Below are 27,722 nucleotides of genomic sequence, written 5' to 3'. Positions count from 1 at the left end.
ATTGTAACGCTGGAAATAATTTTACTAATTTCGTAGAAATCTTTTTCAAAATTATATGAATAATAATATGATATTATGTATATAACCAACTCCTTTTTAATATTGATCCTAAATATCTTAAACGATATTATGTACGCATCAAAAATTCGACGTATAAAATATATATTTAAATCGGCTTACCTTAAAACGATATTGTTATGACGATCTTTTCTGACGAATTAAAGTACCTATTTGAAGAAAAGTAATTTTATGCGTTTTATCACTAATCACATTTCTTTTTTCATGGTTGTACCATGGTTGAAGTGAGAACCACGATAGTTTTACTTTCACGTCAGTTATATTGGTTATTTTACAATAAGGATAGCAAAATTATACGAATTTGTCCCCTTAACAATATAATATGTTTCGATGACCACTTTCTAAAATGAATATAATTTTTTTTTTCATTGAAACTAATTTATTAGTTTTTGGCAATGTTTTATCATTTTGAACTTGAGATGAGTAATATTTCTAGCGCATTACAACCATCTTTTCTAAGAAGATAATTTTTACGTGTGTGAACGTCTCTCTCAATAGAGTGGATATAGCAGGGTAGAGCAACTACAGTGAGGTAATATGAAGTTAGTTGAAGTAGTATATTTTTATTCTTTATCAATGTTCGAACCGATGACTGCACACACACACACACACACACACACACACACATATATATATTATAATATATAATAAAGTACAATTTGAATAAACTCTTTACAAAAAAAATATAAGTTTATCCGCAGTGACCGTCATCTCACGTGTGGTGTACTGGTGTTATAGAAATAAGGATAAAGTAACTTAGTTGAAGACACCTCTAATTTTAGCCACATTTTCACCAGTTGTTTAGCATTATCTTTATTCGCCTTGATATACAATATGTTGTTCTATTAAAGAACCAATTCTTCTTTGATATCACGTCATATCTTTAAAGAGGTTACTCTTTAGAACAACTCTATCAGGAAATCACGGAGATAAAATTGATAATATTTATGCCAAAACTCGAGCTAAATCAAAGTTTTAAAATTTAGTTGACCAACAAATTTACCGGACGTTGTTTCTAAGTTTTTTTTTATAGTAAGTATAAAATCTATTTCGTGTCAGTGAATAGGAAAAGCATATTCATACCAGTTATTTTTCGTTTTTCTAATAAAATTTTGGCTGGACTAATCAAGGTTCTAATTACAGCAGTGCTATCTTAATTAATTTTAATTAAAAGTTATTGAACTTAAATATAATACCTCTAAAAAATATGTATTTATATACAGGTGTATGGGCATAATAGTATAATATAATAACATCGTGTGTTCAGTTATTCGATATGAGACTATGGGTATCATTATTAATCTACGTTCAAACCGCGCGAACGTTGTTATTATTATTATTTTTATAATAGTATAGGTTTTAGCTGGTATTATTAATATATTATATGTATAGCTAGTGTAACTAGACATTGGAGATAACGGATTTTATGACACGTTTGTTCTCATCATAAATCGCGAGTTACCCGATACTCAACTAGATACCACACACTAATACGTAATAACAAATAATATGCTAATAATAATATAATAATGATGTTAATAATACTCACGGTGATCATTGTGACTTCCAATCTCATGACATTTTTTTATTTACGAGAAGATACCTAAACGTGATTGCGAAACAAATCACGTATAAATAATTAACGGGTAATAGTAGTGCAATCGATAATGTTTACTACAGCTAAAAATACCATACACGACAATTCTGTGTATTTGTTCAATTCTTTTTTATGTTTGTAAGTTTTAGATATGTGCATAAATAAATCTTATTTTTTTTTTTTTTTTAATGACAACCAGAAATTTTCACCAACGATATTTTTAACTTGTATTCTTTGTGTTCTTATTATAAATTTATAAATATATAGCGATAAATGTAACTAACCAAACTAAAAATTTCAGATAGTTATAGTATTTTAGAAATGAATTATATTTGTATGTAATAGGTATTTGTTAAATTAATATTAAATTACTTTTATTCATTACACGCATTTTTTTTTGTTAAAAAGACAACATTTTTGAGATTTTTTAGAATTAAAATTCTGAAGTTAAAAAATCGATTTTAGTAAAATATATTTAAGTTTAATTGAAATCAATTAGTCAAAATAATATGTCATACTACACTGATATGCTATATGTCTAAAGAACATACTTTCAAACATTAGTATTTTTAAGAAACTACATATGTCCTATCCTAAGAATACAAAAATTATTTTTTAAATAATCGTTTAATATTTTTAAGGAGATCGTTAGATGGAAGCCAACTTGTATATATTGAGATTGAAATTCGAACGTATAGTTTCTCAGATATACTAATGAATGTTTGATTACGAGTACCACCAAAATATTATGTTAGCTGACGATTGCGTCGTATTATAATATTATACTACTTAAAAATTAATGTAATATATAATAGTCATAATACTGCCAAAAATATAACGACTAAAAAGTTGAATAAACAAAAAAAACTAACTGTTGAAATAAAAGCTAAATATTTACGTAGGCATCTGTGAAACGGGCGCTTAGGTATCATATATATTTTACAATATACACACAGCTTAAGTATAATAAACTTTCACTCTCACTATTTTATTTTTGCAAAGCTTTATAATAGTCGTAACAATAATATTATTATGACGGTATTTTGGTGCCACGATGTTTATAGGCTCAAGTTAATTCCTGTGAAATGTTTACGTACATACAAATTACCAACACATGTATATAATTCACCATTTTAAGTAGAATTTTATATATATATATTTTTAATTATTATGACGGAACGATCAAATTAAAATGTGGATTTCTAGAGAATTATCGATAGTCAATTTGTGGAATTTTAATATAATAATTTAATATAATTTTATTTAATAACATCAAAAACCTAATGAAGCACATACATTTTCCAAAGAAAAATACGTTTTTGGATGTACCTAATTTAAATCAATAAATATATTAACTATTTTTAACTTTAGACGATTACTGTAAGTTTCAAAAAAAAAAAAAAAAGTGAACCAAAATTGAAACTTTTCCGGATAAAATAATGTTATGAACGAGAGTAATAATACGTAACGGTCGTACAGTTCACTGATAATAATATGATGATGTCGTGCAGTCCATCCCCGGAGCAGTGAATTTTTATAACTCTATAGAAAAAAGATATAGGCAGATTTAAAAACCATTGATAACAATACATTAAACATTGATATCGTCGCTATACGACTGTAACCGTGTTTCTGACACAAATACAACACTGGTGCTGCATATCACAATATTATAACACGCAGATAAATTTTGACAACAATTCGAATTCCACCACCGGAAACGGTCCACTGCTGTGTACATTGTACGTATAATAATAATAAATAATAACAATACACTAATATAATATCTCGAAGACGATTCGACGACGTCGGCACTATAATATGCAACGTTAACGACGACACATCGACAGGTCTACTGTACCGAGGTCGTAGATCGCTAAATCATTGCATATACCTATATATCATCATTATCTCTTATATTATTATATTATGTATACGTATATCGTACGTTGGCCGCGTGCCTGATTTGTTGGGCTGGAAACGTCACGGGTCTTACGACGTGCAGTGCGTGCGGTGTACCTATAGGTGTATACACGCGCGGCGTGTACCGACAAACCTTTACGGTCGGGGATGTAACGACAACAGTAATAATAATAATAATAATAATAACAACAACAGTATTATTATTATTATAGTGTTATACGGATTTCCGGTATATTGAAAGAGGAGAGCCATCGTCGTGAATACACTGTACGGGAGCGACGCACAAATTATTGCACCCACAATGATACTCCGAGTTGGACATCGGCCAATCGCTGCGAAACGAATACGTAATATCGTAGCCGTTATCATAATATGATTTTAATACCGCGACACCACATATTATTATCACTGTATATTATATTCGTACCGGCGGTGCAGGCGCGAATATTGTGAATATTCAAAATTCTCGTCGTGGGCGGGGGACTTGTGGGAGAAAGTCGAAAGAAAAATATAATAAATATGTAAGTGTAACACTATATAATATTATGGGGTATTGTTTTAGGAGACTTGTTAATGTTTTCGGAGGCGCGTAGCCAACCGAACCACCTCTATTTGCGTCACTATACTATAGTGGGTTCCGAGTATAGGGTTTAGGCTCGACGAGGTCCTTGTCACGACATCCCTATTAATTATGTACGTACGATACACAAATATGTACTCACGTCATTCCTGCATCAGTACCCCTATTGTATACTTAGGTAATGACCGAGGAGTAGCAATACTTATAGAGCACACTTCAACACTTCAATTCTCTTATTGTATATCTGCAATTGAAATGTTTTCGTAGTGAGTAAAAAAAAAAAAATGTTATAAAATGTTATTTAAATATTTTATTAGTAAATTTATATTTGAATATAATACGTATATACTTAATAAAAATAATGTACGTATTATATTTTAAATAACAGTAAAATAGTTCTGTATTTTTTTTTTTTATTAATTTTCACAAATTTAGAATAAAAAAAATCATTGACAAAAAAAGCCACACAAAAGAGTCACGTATATAATAAAGCCACCAATAAAAAAGACATGGGATAAAAAATTCACAGGACAAAAAAGCCATGAATAAAAAAAGACACCAATTTGTTTTTTTTGCTAAAACAATTCTATACGATGTATTATTATTTATTTATTTTAAAATGTTTTAAAATTATTTAATACGTTTTATAAAAATGTAAAAATTAATAGTAGTTAATAATTAATAAAAACAAACAAACAAACAATTTTAAAATTTTAAAATAATAAAAATAATCGTATTATGTAAGCAATAATTGTCAAGTATTTCTTGCTCATTGCATTCAACTATCATGACATATTTTTATATAACCAAATTTTCACATATCTAAAACTATTTTCAATAATTTTCAAGTGTATAGACAATAGACATAGTGTTGTATTTGAATAAGTAAGTACATAGCAAGTGAAAATCTTCGACATACAATTTATGTATCGTACATAAATTAGCAACTAGAATTAATATATTATATACTTAAGGCTCCAAAAAATCCACCCAATTTTCATTAACCCCTAATTGAATATGCTAATCCAGATATTGGAAATTTTTCAAAAATCCTAATTTGTTTTCTCGCATAATCATGTTATAAATTATGATGTACACGATGATACTTCATTGGAAATGGGCCAATCGACTACATACATACATAACTACGCTGTATTTTATACCCCGTTATAGATGGTTGAAATCGTATAAAATTCCAACTACTGTTATGATCACTGTTGAGAGATGTATGGATGGTACATATTAAATGATCCAATACAATTTCATTAGCTAAATGTTTGTGTAGCAATTCAAAATGTACAAATGTAAGAATTTTCTGAAGAATGTCTGCAGCACACTTCGATCAAAGACCGAACGAAACTAGACCAATACTGATTTTCACTTTGTGGGTAGGGGTGAACATTTATAAGCACATTGATAAATAAATATACGTCGTTGTGATGTATTTCATAATAGTTAATTCTATGAAAACGATAAAGGAAATTCTATTTAACCCAATGTATACGCGTGTATATCGATTCGATCCAGTGCGCAGACATAAATTATATATTTCAAATTTTTGAAATGGGAAAAAAGCGATTTATTAAAAAAAAGGTTCTCATGTCATTAAACACAAAAATATTATTATGTATGTATGATTATAAAATTTGAGTAGATACTTCTCAAAACTACTAACGATTATCAATATGTCCCACGGCTACAGGTTACAGGTACACGGGGTGATTCATCAAACTTGTTATAAACAATAATGCTCCTTTTAGTTTTTAATTTTTGGAATTTTTAAAAATACTTAAAGGTATTGATTATTGTTTAAAAGGCTAAACACAACATATTTTGAGAATTTGTATGATATAATATAATTTGTCCTATGTGAAAAATAAAAATATTATTTATCCTCTTGAATTACACTAAATGTTAACATTAGACAACCAAATTTAACACGTATATATGTTGTAATGGCAACTAAGTGCACGTAGATAGATATTGATATTATGTGTGTAAAATCTATAGTTTGTGATATCTAGAGTAACAAAGTAGCACTATAAATTTTCGAAAGTTATATATAATATAGCTGTCACTTTAATATTCTTGACGACTAAACTTTGAGTGTCCATAAATAATATATATTATACTACCAATGGTTAAATGTTCGATACTTGTATATTGATATTTTTGGACAAACAAATATAATATTTAATATTTTTCTTTGCATATTATATGTGAAATTTAAAATAATTTTTTATTTATTTATTAATTATTTTCTATAAGCAAAATGTAAGTAAAGAAAACACATTTTTAATATCGGAAAAAAACTTAAAAACAACATAAATGTACTAAGTACAAAATTTAAATTATTGACTATCCATTATGTCGAAGTACAGACATATACAGAAGTTCAAGGTAAATAGTATAAAAATCGGATGTATAAATATAATAATAACGAGACTAATTCTACAGAGTATAAGATCGCGTGGTACGAGACGTAATTTAAATCAATGACTTACTCTTACCGAATATTAAATAGGACAAATATTTGTAGAAAAAATTATCATACTGTATTTTAAAATTTCTTTTTCAGCGTCTATTATAGTGTTAATAGTTTAATAATATACTTTATGATAAAAGACGTTTTGTTTATATTTCCAACACATTAAATATAAAATAATAATGCTTTATACATTATTAAATGTTAATGTCAGAGTTATGATCGCTTAAAATTCATAACCATTTCAAATACTTCTTAAAGTTGATCCTAAACCTAACGTACTAAAAATAGAATGTTTTTTTTTTCATATACTATACCAGTGGTCAAATGTTTATTCATTTTTTTTTTCAAAATAGATGTATTTATCAACCTTTTTGTTAGGCTATGTAGAAAAATCATTTAACGTACCTATGCATTACAACTTAGTAAATTATTTAAAAATAAAAAAAGTATTTGATTGTTTTTTTCTTAGTTTTAATTTTAAAGCATGCTAAAATAACAAATAAAAAATATTTTTCCTACATAACCTCGAAAATAGGCTAATAAATTCATATATTCAGCAATCAGTTATTGAGAAGTAGGTAAATTTACTTTCTCCTTATTGGCCTAAAATTACACAAAATACGAGGGATCTTAAGTGATAATGCTATATTATAGAACGTATTGAATTCATAATATAAATACGTAATATATACTAGTAGATATGAGCTATTTTTTAGTTTATAAATAATCATCAAAAAAAAAGTCATTAGCGTTATCTAAACGTAAGATTAACAATTTACGTTTATATTTTAAAATAGGTGTAATAACTATATAAAATAAGTAGTACAATAATATAATATAATATATGTTAAAATAATGATAGCTTATGATGTAGTGGAGTTCCAATGAATGTAAAAAAATTGTGAGCAGAGTAATGGTTTCTGGATTTGGTGTAGTATAATAATTATATGCGTTAATTGTATATTATCAGAAAACAACATGAACTAAATGTGAATAATTATACACATATTATATTATATAGTTATATAGATCAAATATTATAATACAATTTTAACACCCGTATAACTTTCTCTTCATAAAAGAGAAATAATGGAATAAAGGTTCCATAAGACCTCTCTTTTTTTTTAAGTTTCCCCGGCTAAATAATCCAAACTTTGTGCTAGTACAAAAGAAAATATATATTTTAACCATTATAGAACAAAAGATAACAATTTTTATATTTTATTTTTCATTAAATATTTACAATTATGGAAAACTTAGTAATACTCAATAGTTAACGTACAATGGCTCCTTCATTAATTTAATTTTCTTTTACTATGCCAATTATTCGGTAATCACTACATATTATAATAGGTACTTAAATACAGTACTTGATTAAGTTATTGAGCAATCTTATCATGGTTAATTATTAATAGAACGCTAAAGCGCATTACCCCTATGCAATCATAATAAAAGGGTGTGGTATATACTATATATAGAATAAGTTGCCTGTTAGAATTTATCTTCTATCCCGGTAATATTTGTATACACCTCTTCTCAGCGTTATCACAAAAAACGAAGTCTATAGAACCCGTTGACAAAGTGAAAACCTTTGTTGTAAAAGCATAACTGCAGACTCGGGTCCAAAAGCAGACACACGTCATCATAACCGGTAGGACAGTCACCACTGTCGTCGTTAAATTATTATTATAGAACACGAATATTGTCAAAAGTATCCACTCAAGAAAGTTACGATTGCGTGAAAGGACAAATAAAAGATATTTTGTATTTAATTATAATCGGTATACCTAGTGTACACACCAACGTAAATGGCGTGGGGCGGTGAATGGTATTGCGTAATATGCAAAATATTATAAGAAAATATTAAGAGAGGTAGAGAAACTTATACACAATGGTATATGTTGTAGTGGTTACAAAGGATGAAAAAGAAGAGTAGAAAAGGTATGTGCCTTCATCTATAATATGTGGTATTATTGTTATTTATTGTAGTAATTGTACAATAATAATAATATATTACACATGTGGTGGTGTAGCGTCACATCTCTTATAATAAACGCGTATAGCCGGTAATTGATTTTAAATCAGCCAGGGATGATATGAGAGACTTCGGAATCATCGAAACCCAAAAGCACGAATCCAACTAAGTATATATAAACGACGATTCCCATTTTATATAAAAATAAATATAATTCTGAGGCGAAACGATTTGGTGCCTTGGGTTATATTACCTAATATATTGATGATATATACGCATTTATATATTATTAAGTTCATACAAACAGCCCCAATAGCTTAGTCACGCATAAGTGTAATGCACAATTTACAGGATGTTTGTATACATGTTAATAATATTACTATACCGATATTAATAATGAAATATTGAGACAGTTGAACAATTATTTACTAGTGAAAAAGGCAATATCATCAATCCATGTTATTTCTACGTACAAATGCACGGTTAAAGGGTTAACATTTATTTTGCAACAATATAATTTTGAAAAAGTGCTTTTCAATTGTTTTATACTCATGTTAGGTATATATATATTTTTTATTTATACTTGTTACTGATATCAAAAAACAAAAATGATTTGTGTTTTTGTTGAACTTACCATTTTATATACCTACCTATGAATAAAGCATAATTATTCGTTTTCACAATTAAGTCGTTTCAAGTGGTTTTAAATTCAATGACATTGGTGTAGACGGTATGTGTATATTAATACAATCATGGTGAGATGTCCTGTAGACTATACGTAACTGTATATTTTTTTCTCTTTTCTTATTTTATTTCCCATGACGGGTGCACATTATATACCTACGTTCAACAATATGCGTTCATGCCCGTCACACATACATTGTAGAACGAAATCAATTCGAATTATGTCTTTCCAGCCTCGTGTCTGTCTGCGTCTGACCGTCGTCGTGTGCAGAAATGCCGATGGGTCGTCTTTACCGCGTGGATGAAGACGACGAAACGCGCGCGCCAAAGCCAGAACACGATCACGCACACCTGAAGAAGATAAATGATTAAAAGAAATTGTCTATCAAAATGGTTTCGATTTTTACGTATTGCCCTTGCTAGACGCCTGCAGCCGATCTAAGTAGTACACCCCCCGCCCCACAAAACGACGTCTGTCTATTGATTAATAGCTATCTCGTCCCTCACTCTACTTCCGATGTATACGTTTTTCTCTGTTAAGCCACCACCTCTATACTCGTAGGCTCATCCACAATAGCTTCGATATAGTTACTTATCAAATCATTTTTCTCTCTTTCAATCAGGAGTCGATATACCTAGTGTTCCGTGTACGTTTTATTTTTATTTTATCCAATCACGTTTTTATACGGAAATAAGAAAAACGTCCGTATCGCATTAAATTAGCGACCGGTAATGATATATATTATACTCGTACGCACCGAAGACACGAGTTAGAAAAATCTGTAGCCGTTGAATTTCTGTTTTAATTATTATCTATTATTTTTCTCTTTCAAATGTTCAGGTTGTGTGTGACATCGAAATACGTTAACATTAAATACGTTTATAATATAATTTTATATTACATTAATAAAATAATTAACTTTTATAAAGGAAGTTATTATAAAAAAAGGAACTTTATTATATAGTGTTGTTTTAATAATACTTATCAACTTATCGTTTATTCACTTAAGTAGATAACTATTCGTTAAATTCCCAGAGTAGAATGTGTTGAATTACATTTTATTTTATTACTATAACGAATCGTTAAAAAACATTGATAGATTTTTGTTTTTAATGTTTTATTTGCATCTTAAAATACGTCACTAATTTTTTTCAATAACCAATAACAATATTGTACGTTGTTATAACTAAGATTCTGAATTTGAAAATTTCACTCTTTTTGAAAAATTGCATTGAAATATTAAAAAATACTTTTTCTTCTTTTAAACGTGTTCAGTTGTAGATGATGATCAGAAATAATATATTGATTTTACACAGAAAATATTGATACTAAATAACTTATTTAGGCGTGGTTCTAGGACTACATTTTCATATGGGCAACAGTAGATTTATAATTAGGTTATAACTGCTATATAATATTCCTAATTTCCCCCCTTTCCCAAACATTTTTTTTAATGAAATATTTATGCTTATAACATCCGGAAATATTTTAAATATTAGCAGTAGGTAGGTACATTAGAGTATATAGCTTACAATTTGTATAATATTAATTATAATAATGATAGGTACCTATGTACTGATAGAAATCGTGGGGTGTTTTCTTCAGTTTATTTTAGCCTTATCTTAGGAAAATAGACTTGTAGATAAATATAAATTATCATTATAATTTATCAAATGATAAAACATCTTATTTTTGTATAAAAATTACATTTTTTAAATAAGGGACACCAACAATTTTGGTATGGGCAGCTGCTCATCCTGGCCATATTCTAGACAGCCACTGAACTTATCAGTTATCATTTATACCGACCAAGGTTTACCAATTACTATAATATGTTTAGGGTTAAAAGTTAAGTTTTTTAACTGTATAACTGCTTAAAATATGATGTATTGGTATTCATTTTATTATATTATATCGGTTATCACTTATCAGTTGGATCCGTTATGTTTTCGTTATGTTTTTTGGAGGTAAATGAGGGTACTGTTATATTACAGATTTGTAAAATGTCTTCTACATTATATACAAATGTGTTACATATTTTCTATGTTTCATGCAATAAACCAACTTATAAAAATATTCGTTTTGATAAAAATATAAACTTTTAGATATAACATATTTTTTTTATTTTTTATTGAAATGAAATATTTCATAAAATCTTAGAACCTTAGTTATAACTTAAGTACAATTAAATATTAATGATTTTAAAACACATATTTTCTATAAACCGTTAGATAATATTTAATATATTATCAACTGTGACATTTAAATTATTAAAAATTAAGAACAAATTACAAGACATTAAACGACAAACATCATGGCTTTTGTTTTGAATAATTTATTTTGGCAAAATGTTTTTTATGTTATATTTATCTCAAATAATACTCGTTTTCATTCTTATTATTTTTTGCATTTAAAATTAAGTAAATATAAGTTAGATTGATTTATTTGAGTAGATTAGGATTTAAGAAAATTAAAAAAAATAATTATGTAATGTGGAAGAAAATATTTTTTAGCAGTTTACCTCCCCCTATTTTCAAGAAGAACGTCGATATAGAAATTCCATAGAATTCATAAACGTGTAAAGCTCTTTAGGTATTGAATTACATACCCAACACATAAATCAGATACTGGGAATCTTGACGTAAATGTATACCATATTTTAATATTATACATAAATTTGATTATCAAGGCTGAATTCGATGGAGGTGATCTGACCTTTGCATATTTTAACGTACAAATCTGTGTTTCAAAGGTTATTCAAGATAACTGATGGGGTAATGTGACAGTTGTTACAATAGACTATAGAGTATCATTAAATATATTTAGTTTTATTCAAATATAATGATTTAAGCTTCAATAATTTATTTTATAAATTTAATATTTAAAATTACAGGATACTCTATATTATTAACATTATTTTTATCTACACGTTCAACTAACATTGCACACTGTACATTTGCTGTCGATCGATCAGCAAGTTACAACAGCTATTTATTATTATTATTATTTTTTTTTTTACATAAGAGTAACAGTGAAATAACATAACAGCTTTTGTTATTTGGTTAAAATAAACGACTTACAACTTGCTAAAAATATTTAAGAAATAATTATTAATTTGATATACCTATTTTAATTTTTAGGAAAATTTAAACTATAAATTGTCTAGGTATACTTCAAAATGTTTGATTTGATTTTTAGTTTTTTTTATCGATAAAACCATGATGAGTAAAATATACGCTTACCACAAATCAAAAACGTATCGTTTCAAGTACATGCCTGTATCGTATGTGCTCTTATATATGAATATATTTAGTGGTACATACGTGTATTATGAGTGCACGAACGACTGTGTGTGTTACGTGTCGTCGATGCGGTACCTGTATTCCTTTGTTTCGTTACGGGCCACAGTCCTGTGACTGTAACAAATCGAATTTAGTCGGTTTTGAAGAGTACATAGTGAACAGGAGGAGGAAACCACGAAAAGAAGTTCTCTCGACTTTTTTTTCCGTCATCTCCGTTTATCTTTTTGCCTTGTTCATACATTATACGTATTGAACCCGCCGCCACGTCGCTAAACGAATATAATGTGATTCATGAAAAACACTGAAATTAAAAAAAAAAATGAGTACTGTGTACGAGTAAATATAAACTATTAATCGAAACTTGAAGGTCAAATGAGGTTAAAAATATGAGTGCATGTATGCCTGAATTTATATAAAATCCCATTGCGCGTATAAAATTTAAATACACCGAGTTGAAACGCCAATCGACGTCGTCTTCGTTTAGTACCAACGTGTGTTGTAACTACAGATAAAATAACTGTTGATAATCTTCCCACAGTTTTTTCACGCCGAATAAGAAATACGACCGTAGAAGATATTATGAATCGTTTGTCGCTGATTGCGGTAAGTCATCGATAATATATTATTACCCTAGTTATTTAAATATTATGTTTTATTATACAGTAAAACCCCAATATAATAGAAACTTGATAGCCATGGGGAATTAAAGAGTGTCTACTATAGCTTATAGGGATCTCTACTTAATGGGCATTTGATAAGATGATGCTATAGAGTATAGATAATTGGTTATACATAAACATTGAAATATTTGTTTATTATTTATCATATATAATAGGTATGTATGACATTGGATTAAAAATTAGGTATAAAAATGTACAAAACATTAAAATTAAATATTTAAATGAACCTGTGATTTGCTTATGCAAAACCGTTTTGATAATACACGTACACTTAGATTTTCCGTTTCTCAGTTAAAAAAATATTTATTTTTTCTTCTAAGTTCAATCTTTTTATTTTATTATTGTTCATTTTAACGCAGGTACGTGCTCACACAATGTGTAGCACACAACTGATGGCCAAACCATTTGTCATGTTTTGAATAGGAAAACAATTAAGATTAGATAAAATATGAACAAAATAATAATAAATATAATATTTTTATTACTTAAAAATTTTCGATATGTTGGTACATGTATTAACTGTATTGTGTCCATTTATGAGAGGTAATTTTTAATTTTTGTACCAATATTTAGTGTCCACGTCCACTATTAAAAGGTTATAACTCCTATTATGTACACACATTTTTGCAGGGGACTTTAGAAGTGTCTACTTACTGGAAAGGGTCCATTATTGAGAGGTGTCCATTAATAGATGTTTCACTGTATATTTGTGTATACTTATGTTTGAGAATATAGCTGATAAATACATTAAAGCGTACCTAATAGAATATAATAATATTTGTTATCACACTGAACGAAATTTAATATTAGAGTAAATATCATAAATTTAATAAAATGTTGTACGAATCAGTGCAGTTTACTTAGTATAATAAGAACTACGTATGTTATATAATTATCAAATATCAGATTTTATTGCTATAGTTTTATTATGTAAGTATATTGGTCGATCTCAAATGTCTCATGTCATTAAACGAGCAATAAATAATTAAACAAATACTTACATTGTAACTATACAATTTTAATAAACATATTTAACGGGTTTTTCCACAATAATTCACCGAACTCAGTATTATTCAAAGCCAAACACATCGAATACTATAGCTATTTGCTACATTTATCGGATCTATATTGTAACTTGTAACCAAATGTTGCTATTTTATAATCTTACTGATGGGAATCGTCTCCATAGGTATCTATTCTTCCCGGTTGCATTCTATCTTATAGCCATGAAATTTACCTCTATTCGAAGACAAACAATGTTAGTGCTGTCACGAGTGAAAAATATCACGGCTCATCCTCGCGAGATCCATGTCCCGACTATGCAAATAATAATAAAAAATATAATAACAAAAACCGTGGTATAATACAGCGTAAACCGGACGACCAATAATAATAAAAAAAAATAAATAAATAAATACGTCAACGAACAAAAACGCAAACTTTTCATTTACGTCGTCGTTATTGCGATTTCCAACCCCTCGCTACATGGGCATTTTGAGACGTCAAGCTCCGTCGCGCTTTTGGGTCGAATTATTCGCAAAAACAGATGACGTAAATGACATAGACGTATACATGTATAATAATAATAATAATAACAACAGCATCAATAACAATAATAATAATAATATCGTTACATCATGACGACGAGCGCAATTCATAAGAGTTATATACGCGCCTTGTGGTATATTGCACAGAGGTTATAGGTTCACTGTACTCGGCCACTCCGTATGAGAAATTGACGCTGGACAATGGGCGATGAAACGCCTTCATGTTTCACTGCACTTGCACTGGTTTATCACATAATATGAATTACGCAGTTTCGTGCCAACCCCTAAAATATGGTCGCCAAAAAAACCTCACACTCGACGAATTTTTTGCGATTAATTTTCCTTCTTATAACGCATGTTTTTTTAAACTTATTGAAATAAAAAACAAAATAAAAACACTTGTTGTTTTGACGCGATTGGTACGATGTAACCACGAAATTTATTGAACTATTGATAACTATGGCATGTTTCATATAATAATTACGTAGTTCAGTCATGTTAGACGAAAATAGTGTTTAGCTTAGAAAAAATCCCACCTTTCTGAATTTTTGTACTCGCTTTAAGCAATTAATGTGTGAAAATTTGACCACAAATACGTCAAAGGTTATTCGAAGTCAAATATCACAAAAATAAAATTTTTTTAATATTTTTATTTTTATTGGTCGAACAATAAACAATGTATAACAAAAGTTATAGCGGAGGTAAGTATGTATGTATAAATGACTAATAAGATCCTATAATATTTTAAAAATTTTAAGTTATTATATTGGTGCTATAAAACTTATATAGTATAGACTTTTTAAAGTTAGCTCACATATTAGCTACATAAACAATTTTCGATCGGAATCAGTTCACTTTGTCCTGAGAAATTTATTTAAAATCAGCAATAATTCCATATAATGAAATTGGTATTCATCCAAGCAATATTGCAACTATCTTTAACTGATGGACAAGGCTTGATAAGGTGTGACTGTTTGAAAATATGAATCACAAAATCGATTAAGTTCCGATCCAAAACTCTATTGTGCAACTCCAGATGCCACAACAGTCAAACTTGCACAAATAAATAGTTATAATAAATATTTTTGCAGTCACTTTGTAGTCACAATATAATATAAATGTGTATACTTATCCAATATAAATAAATAATAATAACTGTTATTTTTATATACTGGCCTAAAGCAAGGGGGAAAAATATCACATAATTGGTTAAACATTTCGGACTCTTACCAACACTGGTTGTTTATCCTATGATTTACCAAATCTCATCTTTACATTCATCTAGTAGTGTACTTATAGAGCAAATGATAGCATAACTATTTTTATAGAAAACTTTCTTTGATAGAATCATAATAATAATGGCAATTGTCCAATCGTCCACAATCTTGTCGATATCAATATTACTATAACTGATATCAAAAATTGAAAAACTGCAGTAAAAAAAAATATACGTATTGTTTTTTCTTTTCTTTTTTTTTTAGCAATTTCCTTGAACCTATAACGCGTAGATTTGAAAGAAAAAAGACGTACGCGGGATTTGTCGTAAAAATCTGAGCATACAGAATTATATTAAACAATTTACGACGTATACGCGAGTATGAAATAAAAATAATATTACTTTATTTTATTGTTAAAAAAAAAATGGATTTTACGTTATTATTATTATTATTTTTTTAACATTTTTTATACATATTATATTTTAGCAATTTCACACATCATCGATTGAAATTTGTCACGCATTCGGGCACCTATTCCTTCATGCGCGATGTGTTGGTAATCTCTCTAACCGTTTTATTGTTTTAACAAATATTTGAAAAAAAAAATAATAACTCCATAAATTATTCTTTATACTTTACACAGTACAATGAACGATAACTTACAAAAATATTATATATTAAGAAATATATATATAATATATATATTCATATAAACGTATACAGATAAAGTTTTTTATAATTTGAAAATCTTTGGAAAACTCAAAATTTAAATTGATCGCAATTTTTTTACGATTGAGAACTGTGTGGTGAATCGGGTATATAATAATTATTAAAATGGCAAATATTAATTTTTATGATCAAATTCATACCACGTTACAATAACAGTAGCGCTAACTAACGTCATCTCATATGAAGAAAAACTATTGTACCGGTCCGGAATATTGTTATTCGATTGGATTTGATAATATTGAAAGTCTAAAATAGCAATGTGAAACACTTTGTTTCACCTCTTTGTTATAAATATATTGAACAAAGCTATATTTTATTATTTAAGACTGGTTTTTGTTTTTTATTTTATGATAACAAAAAATAATTAAAATTTGTCACAATATTATTGACTCGATGAAATTTGTTTACATGATATTAATAAGTATATTACTGTTCAGTCGTTATAATGTGAATAATGATAATGGAATCTATTTTAACAACTATTACCGAAAAATAAATAAAGTTCTTAGATAATTACGATACAATTCGTGAAATGATAATAAATAAAATAAAATATCCCCTACCTACACTATTTAGGTATTTTTTTGTTTTTCTTATATTGAATCTATAACGTACAAATGAATAAACCAATTAAAAAAAAATAGTCACGTTAGGTAGTTCTTGTTTATTAAATATTTTCCATCTATTTTTTTAAATAATAAAAATTGATACACAAACACTCATAATACTGTTGTGTGCTTATGAAGTAAACAACAATATATACCTACTGTACTAACGACAATAATTATTACGTGTACCTAAGTGCCTACCAAAAACCATAATGTAGTAGAAAATGCATAATATTATAATAATGTTCAAATGTAGTTTTAGAGAATATTAAATTTACATCTGCAAACGTGCACATGTTTCAAACAAATAATAGTAATATATTATGTTCCTAGATAATTGACCTAATTGTTATAAATTAGTATAGATGACGTGATGTTTTGTAGGAGAGGATGATTAACAAAAGGTACACTCGTCACAAATTAACAAACATTTTTAACAATACTATAGTTTAACTTTTAAATCCGTACAATGTTTTTATTATTACGAATCTATATCATTTTCAATAATAAAAAAGAATGTTAAAAACAACAATAATCTATACTCAAGCCGGTTTTGAAAAATAGCAAAATCATAATAAATAACTAATATAACTTAATATAACTTTCGATAATACATTGTGATAAATTAGAATAGATTATATAGTATATACTAATTACAAAAGAAACTCCCCTACTAATCTTTTAATTGTTGAAATAGAGTTTTAAAAATGGTGCAAGCAATACGCACGTGTAGACATAATAATTTTGTACACATTCTGAGTTCGAAAATGATACATAAATGGCATGGCAATTTTTATAACTCAACAGGCGTATAACATTAATATGTTTTATCGTGATTTTTTTGAGATAAGTTGTTTACACATTCGTATACACACTTGAAGCTTATATAAACTGAAAACAACCTCCAAAATTTTAAAAATATGACAATTATAATTATGTTAAAAACACGAATAAAATTGTCTTAATAGTATGATAGGTGGTCAATTAAATTGGTCTAGCAAATTTAACAGTTAGAAAATACTCAAAAAATGGAGACAATAACATATATTCTAAATTCTTGTATTCTCTTAATGTCTTTTGAATTCAGTTTCCCTGATCAAACCTGATCTACCTAATTCACCTTATCCCGATTTTTAGCGACGATGTGTGTATTATTATTAAGTTATTAATATTATTAAACAATAAATTATAAATAAACATTACAATATTATTGCTACACGAATAACTACTACGTTATTATTTTGAAGTGCTAACTAGTCTTATTATTACAATACATTAGAATATTAATTGTATACATTAGAAAGTTATTAGTTATGTATATAATTTAGCTTATACTGAATTTAATAGATATTTTTTTTTTTGTGTATTTTCAATTTCAATTAAAATGCAAACGTATTACAAAATTTTAAAATATATTTTATAGACGAATGTAAGATCGTATTTAACTAAAAATATCTGTAATGGTAGTTTTATATGTCGTAAATATAAAAGCTAATAGATGATTTATATCGAGTGAAATTAAAGATTGTATCATAACAGTATTGTGAGTTGTGGATTTCTATCATAGTTTTTAATTTTAAATGTATTAATTTAATAATTGTTATTGATTACCATATCAGTAGCAGTATCATATTATAGTATAGGCAGCTGAAGATAAAGAAATATTCTGCAAATTCGATTTTAATAACAATTTATATAAGTACATTTTACAAAATATACAATATTATATATTTGTGTGTACTCGATTCCATATAATTCTAAACTTAACTTTACCATAACATTAATTTACTTTCATTGTTTCAAATTATAATATGCATACATTTCAGAAGTAATTAATTATTGTAAGCCAATATATTGTACGTAATCTATTATTAACCATTTATATTTCTTGAACGTAACCTTCTGTCAATATATCAGTATCTCGTCGACTAATAAATGTATTTTACTTGTAAATGTTAGGACTTAGGAAATTGTTGGTACGATAACACATTTTTATGGTACAATAGAATATTACATTAGCCATTAAGCTTATGAGATTTCCTATAAGTTATTACAATAACTCCAAATATATTAAGCACTAATCTCATACGAAAATCCACTCTAACTCAAAGAATATTAAATATGATTAATTCAATAATTTTTTAAGTGTTTACTCTAATCATATTATGATAATATTGTTGAAGTAAAACCACGCTGAATTGTACAATGTGTAATGTGTACAATAAGTTATTAAAATCTACAGTTTACACTATACCACCAATGGCTACCTTGTCACACTAGTCCCCCTCCCCAATCAGTTATGTATATTATATCATTGTACAACTGGTTATGTTGATGATTGGATTCAATTAGTAGGTATTAGAAAGCCAAGAGGTAATTGGTATTTTTTCTTATCAATTTTGGGGCTCGTTACTCACGGCTTAAGAAATAATGATTTACACTATTATCTAAGACGTTTTATTTTAGAATAGTTTTCTGTAGTCTGAAAACCTATCAATTGGTATTTTCTATTGAGTAAATAAACTTTTAAATATCCAAAATCAAAATCAAAATAATTTTCAATTTTCGCAGATCTGTCTATGGCTCTACAATGGATGGTGCTGTGGCGCTCCAGCGGCGGGTCTACTTTCACCTCAACGACGGCCAGCCGTCGACCCGCACTCAGTGCCACTGGTAAACACGCCGAATTACGTCCGAAATCGCGTGTTTGGTTCACGACAGCAGCCGAGGAAGTCTTCGGCGACGGTATCGGTGCAGGGCCCAGTGGACAGTGGACAGCAGGTGGATGGAGATCAGGATGCTGCGGATACAGTTGGCATTAACTTTGGGCTGGGCATCGGGCTGGACACGCCACTCATCGACTCACTTCTAGAGCGGTTGTTGAGGCGTAAGCAGCTCCTGTTAGCCGCGGCTGCGGCTGCTTATCCGGGTGCTGCTGGTTGGGGCGTGGGCGGCGGTGGCAGTGGAGGTTATTTCCCGGGACCGGCAGTAGTATTCCCGTACGGTGCTGGTGGCGGCGGTGGCGGCGGCGGAGTTCTTCCGTGGAACAGGCCCGCTGCATATCCGTTTCCGTTCGTGCCGTCCCTGAACCCGTTCGGAGGTGGTGGAGGCGGTGGAGTGGGCGGCGGTGGTTGGGGTGGTTTCGGCAGTGGCGGCATCGGTGGCGGTGGCTGGGGTGGTGGTTGGGGAAATTTCAACCCGCTGTTGGATTTCGACGATTTTGGATGGAAGAACAACAACGCACAACAATAAGCGTTCTTAACCATTACGCATTTAATTTTCATAATTATAAATACATTTGATACAAAAAAAATCTGTTTAATATTAAGAAACAAAAAATATTATATAAATAAATTTAATTATTTTAAAAATATATTACGTATTATTCATTTCAAAATTGTCTTTAAACGGAACTTACTGGAGTAACTCACTACATAAGTGAAACCTTTTTTTTTCAAAAAATTTAAAGATATAACTGGTGTCATGTAAGAATTTTCGTTGTTCTTTATTTTTTATTTTATTTTTTCATATTGTTTTATAACATCATTTTTTTAAGTTCTATAAATTTAATTGTAACTTCTCTAAAGTAAAAACTAGCTCCAATTTTCTTTTAGAAATTATCCTCAAAGTTTAAGGTATAAGGATTTTTTTCAATTATTTTTCATCTACACAAACAAACATAAAAACACACACACGCATAATGCACACATTATTTTAAAATCAAAAAATTCATTGATTCGTTTAGAATCTAAAATATGAGCTTAAATTAACTATCAAATTTCGTATAAAGTTGACGAAGTTTGAAAACCGCAAACGGTTATTAATCAATTGATTTTTAGCTGTTTGTGGTTCGTGTGCGTATATAATGTATAGATACATGAACAAAACAATAGTAACTTTTACTCGCTATCTATATACCTACATACTTGCACTGGCTGATACATCGATCATTTGTCGGCCATGTGTGTACATATATTTTATAATATATATGTTTCATTTTGTTTATCTCTTTCACCCCCCCCCCCTAAACTCTCTCAAAAATAGCAACTACTCACCGAGGAAGGATAGCGTAGTGAGCTTTATACTTTCATCCGAAATTATATATTACATGCCATGTAATGCAAACGCATGAGCAAAAAACCAAAGCGCAGTACATTAAAATATTAGCAAAATGTTTTCGTAATTAATACACATAATTATATTATGCAAACATTTCGCGTTATGTCAACACACATATGTCAATTAAAAAAATAAAAATAAATAATAATAATAATGGAACGCGTTGAAAAATTACGATAACAGTAATGTTGTAAAAGTAAAAAAAAAAAAATGTCAAACAAATGTATTTTAAATATTTTATTTGAAAAATTGTACACTATTGTGACGACAATGAGAAGAAAAAAACCGTTTACCCTATTGTTATATTGCCATTAGCGTTGGCTACATAAATATGGCAACCAAAGTTTTCAAATCGCAATGCCCGTATTCTTTAATCGCTGCACCCTGCAGCTTAATGTGCGATTGTGCAGTTCGTTTCAGTTACAGTTGGACCTACAACAACATAATATTATATAATATTATAAATACATAAATATCATATTATTTTATCGTGATAAAATCGTCGTTCATTTATTCAACGTTTCGATACGTAGATCAATTTTGACTCAACCGCCACTGCTATCATCATGAAGAGATCGATCGCCGTCGTTGTTGCCGGTCGTGGGCTGACGATATTGTGGGTATTTGCGACGGCCCAAGTAAGACGTGCACCTATATAATGTACGGCAGGGATTACCAATTGACATTTTTGGAAGGCCACCTACAGTGTTCAGATAGTTTTTAGGATCTTAATAATGTAACATTCATGTTTACCCGAATAAATTAAAGGCAAATTGAAAAAAAAATACCACAATTAATGAAAACCTTGTTTAATTAATCATAAAAAACAGTTAAAATATATACATTTTGGGTGTGGAGTTGATTGAGTTATTCCAAGGGCCACAATCTGGTGGCCCCTGATGTACGGTGTTCAGATCAATCATCGGTGATTTGCGATCATAATGATAATCATACCTTTGTATTCAAGAGAAATTTTCACCATTCTTCGTCACTAACATGCATCAATTACCATAAAATGTATTAGGGTATAACAGTGATAACGATATTCTATAATAAACGATAATGGTAGACGACTACAGTATTATAAAAGCTTAATAAATAAACCAATAGGTATAGGTAAACATATAATTACAACTTATTGACTGCTGCATTTTTTTTTTCAAATTATTTTTCGGACAGAATATCGTATTATTTTAAGTTACCTATTATTATAGGTAATGCAATTGTATATAACTCAAACCACGTATTTCGTGTTTTCGTAACGAAAATGCATGACATATCAGTGAGAACATGTTTAGTCCGAATAATCAATTATATTATCCTCTCATTGAACCAATAACTGACAACCAAGTTAATATCTTAGTTCTTAAAAAGTAATTCACGTTATATGTATTTTCAAATGTTTCGAGATTAAGAAGAAATTAGTGTTTTGACCAGTTAAAAATAAAGTATAAAAAAGTAAGTATTATTGTATACATAATTCTTTGTATTACGTTTAATGTAAATAATTTCTGTATAAGTTATAAAATATATTCATATATTTTTCGTTTAAAATATTTTAAGTAACGATATTGAATTAGTGAGCCACTAACTGTATAAACTGTTTCTCGGTTATTATTACAACTGTGAATATATGGCTATGAAATATTCAGCAGCCGGAAACATAAAGAGAAATGTACTTATATACATTCAAGTTTTATTTTTTACTTTAATTCGAAGTGAATAAACCTGCTACAATTAGATACGTTTATACAGCAGTGTTTAGTTATAAATTATTCCACGTTCCGAAAAAAATCAATAACTTTTTCTTTTTTTTTTTTTTTAACGTGACCAAGCCATAAAACGTGACATTGGATTTATTATATTATTTAATAGTGTTATTAAAAACGATGCAATGACATAGCAGTCCATCGCTGTTTTATAATACCCAATATAAACGCATGAAAGTTGATTAGCTGTATCTTTGAAAAAGCCGAAACATTATCATAAGCTTAAAAATCTGAATTCTAAAATAAATTATCAATTATTTTTCTTTGAAACAACGTGCAATGATATCTGATATATGTAGAACTTATTTCTATGGCTATAGTCTCCAAAATAATTTTCACCACGACACAACACCAACTTTTTATTTGGTCGATGGTTCATTTTTCTAATAATACCTCACGACACACCTAGAGAATGCTTGTGGCAAAATAGTGTACCACGACACGACACGACACATCTAGTTTGAAAATCACTAATGTTTATTATAATAGATACGCAAACTCGTTATTTCTGAAACCATTAAACAATATGATGTTATATTAAAATGTTATAAAACAAATTTTTCCAACCTCCTGGAAATTTGTTTTTTTTTTTTTTAGATAATAAAATAAATATTTTTTTGGGGTACTGAAATGTTGATAGGTTAAACTTAAAAAATCCATTTAAATTTATTAAAATAAAATACGATTTAAATGTTTATAAATTGAAAAGTTAGTGGAACCTAGTTAATGATTATTTTCTAAGTTATTATTCCTATATATATTTTTATAAATAATTACTTGACATTTAATGAATCAATTAAAGTAAGCTAAAAGTCTGTTTAATATGTTATAGTAACCCATAATTATTGTTGTATTACATTTTAGTGAATCATTAAATTAATTAATTTCTTTATGCAACTTAGTATAAGTATATATTATAATATAACCATAGCATTTTTATATTATCACGAGTTTGTAATATTATCACCACCACGAAACATAATGATTACGCTGATAGAGTTTATTATTAAAATATTATATTATGTATGTCTCACTACAATTGTTTTGTTAACGAAATATCATCCAATTGAATATTTTTAAAATAAAGTTTTAGAACACTATAATTACAATACATTATAATGTACTACACAGTTTTTGAAATGAAAAATACTTTAACTAAAAAAAAAAAAACAATATTAAATAATATTTCAAAAGATCGATGATATACATAGTATACCTACAGTTGTATAAGTTTTATATTAGGTTATTCATTATGCATAATTTTTTTTCACTTCCATTTTTCCCTTTAATAACGCACTTAATAAAATTCTAGTTTTTGGACGTTTTTAGTACATTTAAGGACCATATTTTAAAGTTCTAAAATTTGGAAATAATGTATGTGGATTTAAACTTAGTTTTACATAATTATGACTAATCGTGTTAATTGTAAATTATTAAGTAGATAATTGTTTATATTATACTATATTTTAATATAAATATTTTTATTTATCTGAATCAAAATTCAAACGATTAGTTTTTGAGTCATTAATATATAAATATATTATATTAAAAATTATAATAGTTATTGCAATGTTTTTACAATAATAATCTAATAATAATTATTATCTTCAGATATAATTTTTATAAATTAAAAAAAATTATTAGTATAGTGTTCAATTAGATACGATTCTTGGTAATTTTCAATTACTTAATCATATATTCTCTAAAATATTATCTTAGACCTATTACTCTTAAACCTAAGTACACAAAATTCAATAACTCAAAAACTTCTTGTTTGAATTTAAAATTATATGCAATATGCATACATTTTTCTAAAAACTTATTTTGCTTAACAATCTAAAATATTGATTATCATTAAAAAAAAAGTTTATATTGCCACTAGTATACTTATAAATTTCAATTACAAAAATTTGAATAAGTTAATCATAAAAGTAAAATACGGAAGGTTGGAATACTTGGTGAATAATCTAGTGTAAACTATATATATATATACATATATATTATATAATATTAAATAATATTAAATATAATATATTTTTAGACACGACAAAGGCCATTCTAACAAAAATTTGGCATGAATATATTTAGACTAAGTACTCAAAGTGTACACTATTATGATGGTTGCAATAATTGTATTATATTATTATTTAATTAATATAATAAACACGTCTGAAATATAAAACGCGCATTGCAGAGTCATGATTTTCAATTACTCTAAACTATGAAATAATTGTAGAAACATTTTATAAATTAATATTACATTATAATATCGGTAATATAATTATAGTTGTCCTCGTGAGAATGATAGTATGATATAGAAGGTATATAGGTGTAATGAAAATATAATTAAAAATAAACAATTGAAATTAAAAAAAAAATCAAATCTCGTCCGCAATAATTGTGAGAGGGTATGATCGAGAGAAAACTCGAATAAGGTTCAGTACGTGTTCAACGACACCACAAATTGCAAATTATTTCCTGATTTTAACATTCTCTAAACGATTTTCCATTTAAAACACCTAACTTATATTTTGCATCAGTTTAGGTTTTTATTGCTATCAACAGTAAAATACGAATAAATATGTAGGCATGTATTGACATATTGTGCATGAGTTTTATATTACTTTTGTAAAAATTTTGATAATCATAATTCATAATATTAAAAATTAAAAATATAAAACAACATTAATACTGAATGAGATATTACTTAATTCACGATAATAAATTATAATAATAATAAAAAAATCAAAGACGATCACTGTGCATTATTTATTGACACAAAATATTCTCTATGTATTAATATAAGTTAATTAACAACATTATTTATTTATTTATCTATTTATACAATTATCTATGTATATATATTTAAAATTGATTCCAAAGAAAATGGGGAGAATTGTAATTATTTAAGTACAGACACTCATATTCTCGGGATATCTCATATTTTTTTAATGACCATGTTATATGAAAGTTTATAAGTTTATAGTAATAAAATGCTAATGTGGAGTTGATTTTTATATTCATGAAACAAGAAAATGTACATCGATATTATGAGTGTCTTTGAATAGTAATAATAATAAAAAAAAATGTTTTCCCTTTAAACGCTGTTTTGCAGGTAATGTGTGATGATAATCAACCAATTGATGAAGACTCGGAGGTTATCAAAGCGATCAGCGATCATAGGGAAGGGATGGTAACACACATGATTAACACTAAAGGATTTCATAAGGCTTCAATACAGTTGAATATGTCACCGCTTAGTGTTACTGATATATATAAACCAACGATAGATGATGATGATGATACCACGGATAAGGAACCACCCCACCGTATAAGACGCCCCCATAAACGTCCACGTACGCCTGCTTACGTGAAATCGAATGAGGAAACACAATACAATACAAAAACAGAAACTAATGATGATTCAAAAGTGGAAAAGTCACAGATATTAAATGAATTACCAAAAATCGACAACAGTGAGACTATGACAACGAGACGTGACCATGAAAGCCCATTCGCGAACGATGAAGATGAAAGCCAGAACTTTGAAGACCATATTTCCAGCTCAAATTTGGCTTCCCAACATCCAAAGGTAAGACGCAAGTCTATGAGAAAAAGGTCGGAGCATCCCATATCGGATGCCATAGTCCAGCAGTAAATTCCTACCACAGACAAGCGGGTATAACTGTACAAATACTCCTATAACATTTTATATGTAATTTAAACACAAAATAAATCAATAAAAATAAAAATACCCCAACTACTTTAATACCTAAAATAATATGTATATTATTTATCCTAGAACTTGACTTATATAATCAATTAATTCAATATGGGCCATTATTTAGTTAATAACAAGTAAATGTTATATTATAAATTGTACAAATAATAATCTGTATAATGTAGACAATTAAGTTTATTTTGTCTGTAAAAATTAATACATTACAGAACAAAATACTAGTGTAACAATAATTTTTTGTGTTATGATTTAATAAATACTACAAGTTTAAGTTACTAATGACCACAGGTTAGAATATTTCCTTTACCACCATCGTAAATACATATATAAATAAATAATAATATAACATCAATTTGTAAATGTAAGCTTATTTTATAATTATTGCTTACCTTAAAAAACATTGTGTAGTGCCTAATGTATCTTAGGACGATTTCCACCAAATTTCAGTCACATTATTGTAAACTGCATGTCTTTTTAGTCACTCTTCTAGTTCATAACCACAAACTGTTAATAAATATTATGATATAATGTTCACAGGTAAATAACATAAATAAAAGAATATTATTATTTTCTAAACAATATATAAACAGGACAGATAGGTAGATTACACATTTTTTATTTTTAATAAGTACATAGAAGTTATACAACAGAAATAAATCAAATTTAAAATGTATTATATTATGTAT

General features: G+C 28.0%; 2 protein-coding genes and 1 long non-coding RNA gene across 5 annotated transcripts; all 3 read left to right on the top strand.

Moving 5' to 3' along the window:
* The first annotated feature begins 3,307 nt into the window (after positions 1-3,307).
* LOC126555942 (uncharacterized) lies at positions 3,308-4,814 on the top strand. Its single transcript, XR_007607029.1, has 3 exons — positions 3,308-3,417; positions 3,811-4,119; positions 4,614-4,814. It is a non-coding gene; the product is annotated as an uncharacterized LOC126555942 (long non-coding RNA).
* Positions 4,815-12,808: 7,994 nt separating this feature from the next.
* Positions 12,809-20,782, top strand: LOC114131933 (elastin-like). The gene is made up of 2 exons (XM_027997285.2): positions 12,809-13,231; positions 19,981-20,782. Exons 1-2 carry the CDS (start codon positions 13,208-13,210, stop codon positions 20,659-20,661), a joined length of 705 nt encoding a protein of 234 aa, XP_027853086.1. The 5' UTR covers positions 12,809-13,207; the 3' UTR covers positions 20,662-20,782.
* Positions 20,783-21,873: 1,091 nt separating this feature from the next.
* Positions 21,874-27,078, top strand: LOC114131937 (uncharacterized). 3 transcript variants are annotated; one of them, XM_050210993.1, is made up of 2 exons: positions 21,874-22,144; positions 26,413-27,078. In XM_050210993.1, exon 2 carries the CDS (start codon positions 26,416-26,418, stop codon positions 26,953-26,955), a length of 540 nt encoding a protein of 179 aa, XP_050066950.1. In that variant the 5' UTR covers positions 21,874-22,144; positions 26,413-26,415; the 3' UTR covers positions 26,956-27,078. The 3 variants fall into 3 exon arrangements, with proteins under 3 accessions (XP_050066950.1, XP_027853090.2, XP_050066952.1); XM_027997289.2 differs by having other exon boundaries at positions 21,875-22,166; XM_050210995.1 differs by lacking the exon at positions 21,874-22,144 and adding an exon at positions 22,194-22,986.
* The last annotated feature ends 644 nt before the right edge of the window (positions 27,079-27,722 follow it).

This window comes from Aphis gossypii, chromosome 1 (genome assembly GCF_020184175.1).
Source record: "Aphis gossypii isolate Hap1 chromosome 1, ASM2018417v2, whole genome shotgun sequence".
In the NCBI taxonomy this organism is placed as follows: domain Eukaryota; kingdom Metazoa; phylum Arthropoda; class Insecta; order Hemiptera; family Aphididae; genus Aphis; species Aphis gossypii.
This window is presented reverse-complemented; position numbering and strand designations above follow the sequence as displayed.

Bases quoted from the DNA above. Each gene is read 5' to 3' on its own strand.
- LOC114131937 (XM_027997289.2), top strand. From the start codon at position 22,095: ATGAAGAGATCGATCGCCGTCGTTGTTGCCGGTCGTGGGCTGACGATA. The intron at 22,167-26,412 runs GTAAGACGTGCA...GCTGTTTTGCAG, and splicing joins GGGTATTTGCGACGGCCCAA to GTAATGTGTGATGATAATCA.
- LOC114131933 (XM_027997285.2), top strand. From the start codon at position 13,208: ATGAATCGTTTGTCGCTGATTGCG. The intron at 13,232-19,980 runs GTAAGTCATCGA...CAATTTTCGCAG, and splicing joins ATCGTTTGTCGCTGATTGCG to ATCTGTCTATGGCTCTACAA.